The following is a 5,532-nucleotide window of genomic DNA, read 5'->3' on the forward strand; positions in this document are numbered from 1 at the left end:
AATGTCTTAAACAGGAAGGGGCGGGGCAAATTTAGATTGGGGGTGCCCAAGTTTAGTCTTGCCTAGGGCAGCACAAAGCCAACATACAGCACTGGACATAGAATGGAAGGAGATATCATTTAATATCGGAGGGGGCGGAATTATAATGTAACTATAACGTATCATCTCCCTGATGATTGATCTCACTGTTCTGATCACATCAATAATGTCTTGGACGGTGTGATCAGCAGATCTCTCCCCTCCCTCCTCTTCTTCCTGCTCTGCACACGGAGATATCTCAGGAAACCTCCTCTGACTCCCTCCCTCTGACACATCTATTGGGTTTCGTTTCTCTCTCTTGCAGTCAGCGATGGCGTTTTCTGATGCCAGGAAGGAGCTGGACTGTTCCATCTGTCTGAACATTTATACTGATCCTGTAACTCTGAAATGTGGACACAACTTCTGCTGCTGTTGTATAGAACGTGTGCTGGACACACAGGGGAGGTCTGGACTTTATTGCTGTCCTGAATGCAGAGAAGAGTTCCAGGAGAGACCTGAACTTCTCAGGAACATCACACTGCGTAATATAGTGAAGAGTTTCCGGTCTACAGAACCAGAGCAGAAGGAGATGGAGATCTTGTGTACGAATTGCATTCACTCTCCTGTACCTGCTGTGAAATCCTGTCTGCATTGTGAAGCTTCTCTGTGTGACAATCACCTGAAAGTCCACAGCAAGTCCCCCCAACATGTCTTATATGACCGCACCAATCCCCAGGAGGGCAGGAAATGCTACATCCATAAGAAGATCCTGGAGTATTACTGCTCCGAGGACTCTGCCTGTCTCTGTGGGTCCTGCAGGCTGCATGAAGACCATCAGGAACATCAGGTGGAGACCCTGGAGGAGGCCTCTGAGAAGAGGAAGGAGAACCTGACCAATGCTTTGCAGAAATTGGTGAAAGAGAGAGAGGAGATGGAGCAAAGCATCGAGAGTCTGAAGAAGTACAAAAGAAAAGTACAAGACAGTGCAGCCGGTGTAACCAAGAGAGTCACCACCCTGGTCAGAGACATCAAGAGACAACTGGACACCCTGGAGAGGAAAGTACTGAATGCAATCTGCAGACAGGTAGAGAAGGACTCGTTCCCAGCCTCTGATCTAATCCAGGAGCTGGAGATAAAGAAGGATGAGCTGTCCAGGAAGATTCATCACCTTGAGGAGATATGTAACATGACGGAGCCACTGAGTGTCCTACAGGAATCAGACACAGGTGACTTGTATGATATAGAGGATGGAGATGACGAGGACATAGCGTTGGATAATGAACTCCTTCATGGTGGACGGGATCTGGATGTGGCTGAGATCTCACACACGTTATATACAGGTTTATCTGACATCATAACAGGGGTATACGGAGGGAACTATATACTGGAACCTGCTGATGTATTATTGGATGTAGACACAGCTCATAATTATCTTCATATATCAGATGACAAGAAGACGGCACGCAGGGTGGAGAGAAACCAGAATCGCCCCAATACACTACACAGATTCCGGGGAGTGACAGGAAGCAAAGTAATGATACCTCAGGTGATGAGTAGTCAGAGTTTCTCCTCAGGGCGACATTACTGGGATATGGATGTTGGGGATCATCATACTGGAGAGTTGGGGTGTGTTACTCCGATATAAACAAGAAACACAGCAGGTCAGAGCTTGGAATGTATGTGTCCTGGTGCCTGACGAGGAATTCCAATAAGTTATCAGTAAAATATAACAATAAATCCGTCACTTTATCTGGTAATTTCCTGATAACCAGAGTCAGGATATATCTGGATTATGAGGCCGGGCAGATCTCTTTTTATGAGTTGGGTGTCCCCATCCGACACCTCCACACTACTACCCAAACCTTCACCAAACCCCTCCATGCTGCGTTATATGTAGGGGAAGGTTGTATAAAGATATGTAGACGGAATCAGGAGATGTGATATGTTTGCCCGGAATAAAAGCAAATCTCAGTGTGGTTCTACCCTAAATCTTTTCCGTGTGGTTACGGTAACAGTATCATGTATATAGACAGAATCATTCTGAGCTCTCATACGATTTCTCTTTAACTTACTCACTGCTTTTCCCAGAAGCTTGCACAGCGTTGCAGATTCAATGGCAGCCATCCTCTGCAGTGTTTTAGCATTACTGCTCCCTCCCTGGTGGGATAAATGCAATGTATGCTTTGTGCTAATAAGGGGATGAGTACAGGAGGGATGATTATTTGTCAGCGGGTTAGAGGCAGGAGTCTGTATGCGAGGTAGCCACCCATACTAAGGTGCTCCTATCCAAGTAGCAGGAATGCTATACGCTCACCTTGGAGTAGTGGCAACCAGGACACATAGGCAGGCTATCCAAACCAGCAGGCAAGTTCGTAGTCTAGACGTAATAGCAGATCAGGGCAGGCAGCAATACAATCGAGGTCGAGTAACAAAGCAAAGGGTCAAAATACCAGGAAGTCATACGAAAGGTAGGTAACGCAGGCAAGGGACTACTAGAGACAAAGCTCTGCAATAACCAAGCGCCATTTTGTGGAGGAAGTTGGTATTTATAAGCACATGTGGTTCTGTGATGTCACAGGAGGAGGAGGAGGCTTTGGCTTCACTATTATGCACTGTGTCTGCACGTTCCACTGACAATATACTGTTGTCAGCAGCAGGGGGCGCCAGAGGCATTACTGGAAGGTAATTTCCTGATAACCAGAGTCAGGATATATCTGGATTATGAGGCCGGGCAGATCTCTTTTTATGAGTTGGGTGTCCCCATCCGACACCTCCACACTACTACCCAAACCTTCACCAAACCCCTCCATGCTGCGTTATATGTAGGGGAAGGTTGTATAAAGATATGTAGACGGAATCAGGAGATGTGATATGTTTGCCCGGAATAAAAGCAAATCTCAGTGTGGTTCTACCCTAAATCTTTTCCGTGTGGTTACGGTAACAGTATCATGTATATAGACAGAATCATTCTGAGCTCTCATACGATTTCTCTTTAACTTACTCACTGCTTTTCCCAGAAGCTTGCACAGCGTTGCAGATTCAATGGCAGCCATCCTCTGCAGTGTTTTAGCATTACTGCTCCCTCCCTGGTGGGATAAATGCAATGTATGCTTTGTGCTAATAAGGGGATGAGTACAGGAGGGATGATTATTTGTCAGCGGGTTAGAGGCAGGAGTCTGTATGCGAGGTAGCCACCCATACTAAGGTGCTCCTATCCAAGTAGCAGGAATGCTATACGCTCACCTTGGAGTAGTGGCAACCAGGACACATAGGCAGGCTATCCAAACCAGCAGGCAAGTTCGTAGTCTAGACGTAATAGCAGATCAGGGCAGGCAGCAATACAATCGAGGTCGAGTAACAAAGCAAAGGGTCAAAATACCAGGAAGTCATACGAAAGGTAGGTAACGCAGGCAAGGGACTACTAGAGACAAAGCTCTGCAATAACCAAGCGCCATTTTGTGGAGGAAGTTGGTATTTATAAGCACATGTGGTTCTGTGATGTCACAGGAGGAGGAGGAGGCTTTGGCTTCACTATTATGCACTGTGTCTGCACGTTCCACTGACAATATACTGTTGTCAGCAGCAGGGGGCGCCAGAGGCATTACTGGATCTACTGAGCTCAGCTGAGCTTCCACATGGATGATGAAGGGATGATGGTGGTGACCAGGGAATGTGGCTGGATGATGAAGGGGGAGATGGTGGTGACCAGGGAATGTGGCTGGATGATGAAGGGGGAGATGGTGGTGACCAGAGGATGTGGTTGGGTGATGAAGGGGGAGATGGTGGTGACCAGGGAATGTGGCTGGATGATGAAGGGGGAGATGGTGGTGACCAGGGAATGTGGCTGGATGATGAAGGGGGAGATGGTGGTGACCAGGGAATGTGGCTGGATGATGAAGGGGGAGATGGTGGTGACCAGAGGATGTGGTTGGGTGATGAAGGGGGGGATGGTGGTTACCAGGGAATGTGGCTGGATGAAGAAGGGGGAGATGGTGGTGACCAGGGAATGTGGGTTGATGATAAAGGGGAAGATGGTGGTGACCAGGGAATGTGGGTGGATGATGAGGGGGGAGATGGTGGTGACCAGGGAATGTGGCTGGGTGATGAAAGGGGAGATGGTGGTGACCAGAGGATGTGGTTAGGTGATGAAGGGGGAGAGGGTGGTGACCAGGGAATGAGGCTGGATGATGAAGGGGAAGATGGTGGTGACCAGAGGATGTGGTTAGGTGATGAAGGGGGAGAGGGTGGTGACCAGGGAATGAGGCTGGATGATGAAGGGGAAGATGGTGGTGACCAGAGGATGTGGTTAGGTGATGAAGGGGGAGAGGGTGGTGACCAGGGAATGAGGCTGGATGATGAAGGGGAAGATGGTGGTGACCAGAGGATGTGGTTAGGTGATGAAGGGGGAGAGGGTGGTGACCAGGGAATGAGGCTGGATGATGAAGGGGAAGATGGTGGTGACCAGAGGATGTGGTTAGGTGATGAAGGGGGAGAGGGTGGTGACCAGGGAATGAGGCTGGATGATGAAGGGGAAGATGGTGGTGACCAGAGGATGTGGTTAGGTGATGAAGGGGGAGAGGGTGGTGACCAGGGAATGAGGCTGGATGATGAAGGGGAAGATGGTGGTGACCAGAGGATGTGGTTAGGTGATGAAGGGGGAGAGGGTGGTGACCAGGGAATGAGGCTGGATGATGAAGGGGGAGATGGTGGTGACAAGGGAATGTGGCTGGATGATGATGGTGGTGACCAGGAAATATGGCTGGATGATGAAGGGGGAGATGGTGGTGACCAGGGAATGTGGCTGGATGATGAAGGGGGCTGTGATAACGAATGAAGGTAGGTGGGTGATGAAAGAGGGATGAAGATGCAGCACTCACCTGTTCCTCTGTTTGCAGTTGCATTCATTTTGTCTTTCCATTCCCTGCCTCTTGGCTGATACGGGGAATACCAGGATATGTTTTTGGGTGACAGTAGGGCCCTTTAGGAACCCCTGCCACCGACCTCCTCACTTCCATCCCAACCAGCAGTAAGGTGTCAGTATCTGGAATATCTGGGACAGCCGGAGAGGAGTGACAGGTCAGAGGTCGACTGGTAATCCACATTAAAAGCCGGGTTTCCAGTCCAGAATCCAGCCAGTTCCCAGGTATATACTTGTCCTGTCACATGGGGGTGGGAGACGGTCTCCAGCTCTGTGTAGCTCAGCAATGAAGCAATATAGACCTCACACAGCGCATTATATTGGGGGAAGTAGCAAAGGTGGCTGTGCATAAAGAGAACCTGTTACTTCAAGTATCAATATTCCAATATATCTCTATTATCAATGTTCTGTTACAATGTATCATTATCATACAATCTCTGCTTTCCTGTATCACTATACTATGTACCAATGTTATCATCTATTCTCTTACAATGTATCATCGCTATGCACAATGATTCCTCCGCTGTATCACTCTTCTAACCCATCACTTCTAATAGAGAGAGATCCCAATGTATCCCTAATATTAGACCTAATCT

At 48.4% G+C, this 5,532-nt stretch overlaps 1 protein-coding gene across 1 annotated transcript; it reads left to right on the forward strand.

The window, feature by feature from the left end:
• The first annotated feature begins 3,688 nt into the window (after window positions 1–3,688).
• On the forward strand, window positions 3,689–4,852 carry LOC108802886 (uncharacterized PE-PGRS family protein PE_PGRS54-like). Its single transcript, XM_018574739.1, has one exon. The coding sequence runs from the start codon at window positions 3,689–3,691 to the stop codon at window positions 4,850–4,852; it is 1,164 nt and encodes a 387-aa protein (XP_018430241.1).
• Window positions 4,853–5,532: the final 680 nt, after the last annotated feature.

The sequence above is a fragment of the Nanorana parkeri genome, unplaced genomic scaffold (genome assembly GCF_000935625.1).
Source record: "Nanorana parkeri isolate BGI_ZX_2015 unplaced genomic scaffold, ASM93562v1 scaffold3203, whole genome shotgun sequence".
Taxonomy (NCBI): Eukaryota; Metazoa; Chordata; class Amphibia; order Anura; family Dicroglossidae; genus Nanorana; species Nanorana parkeri.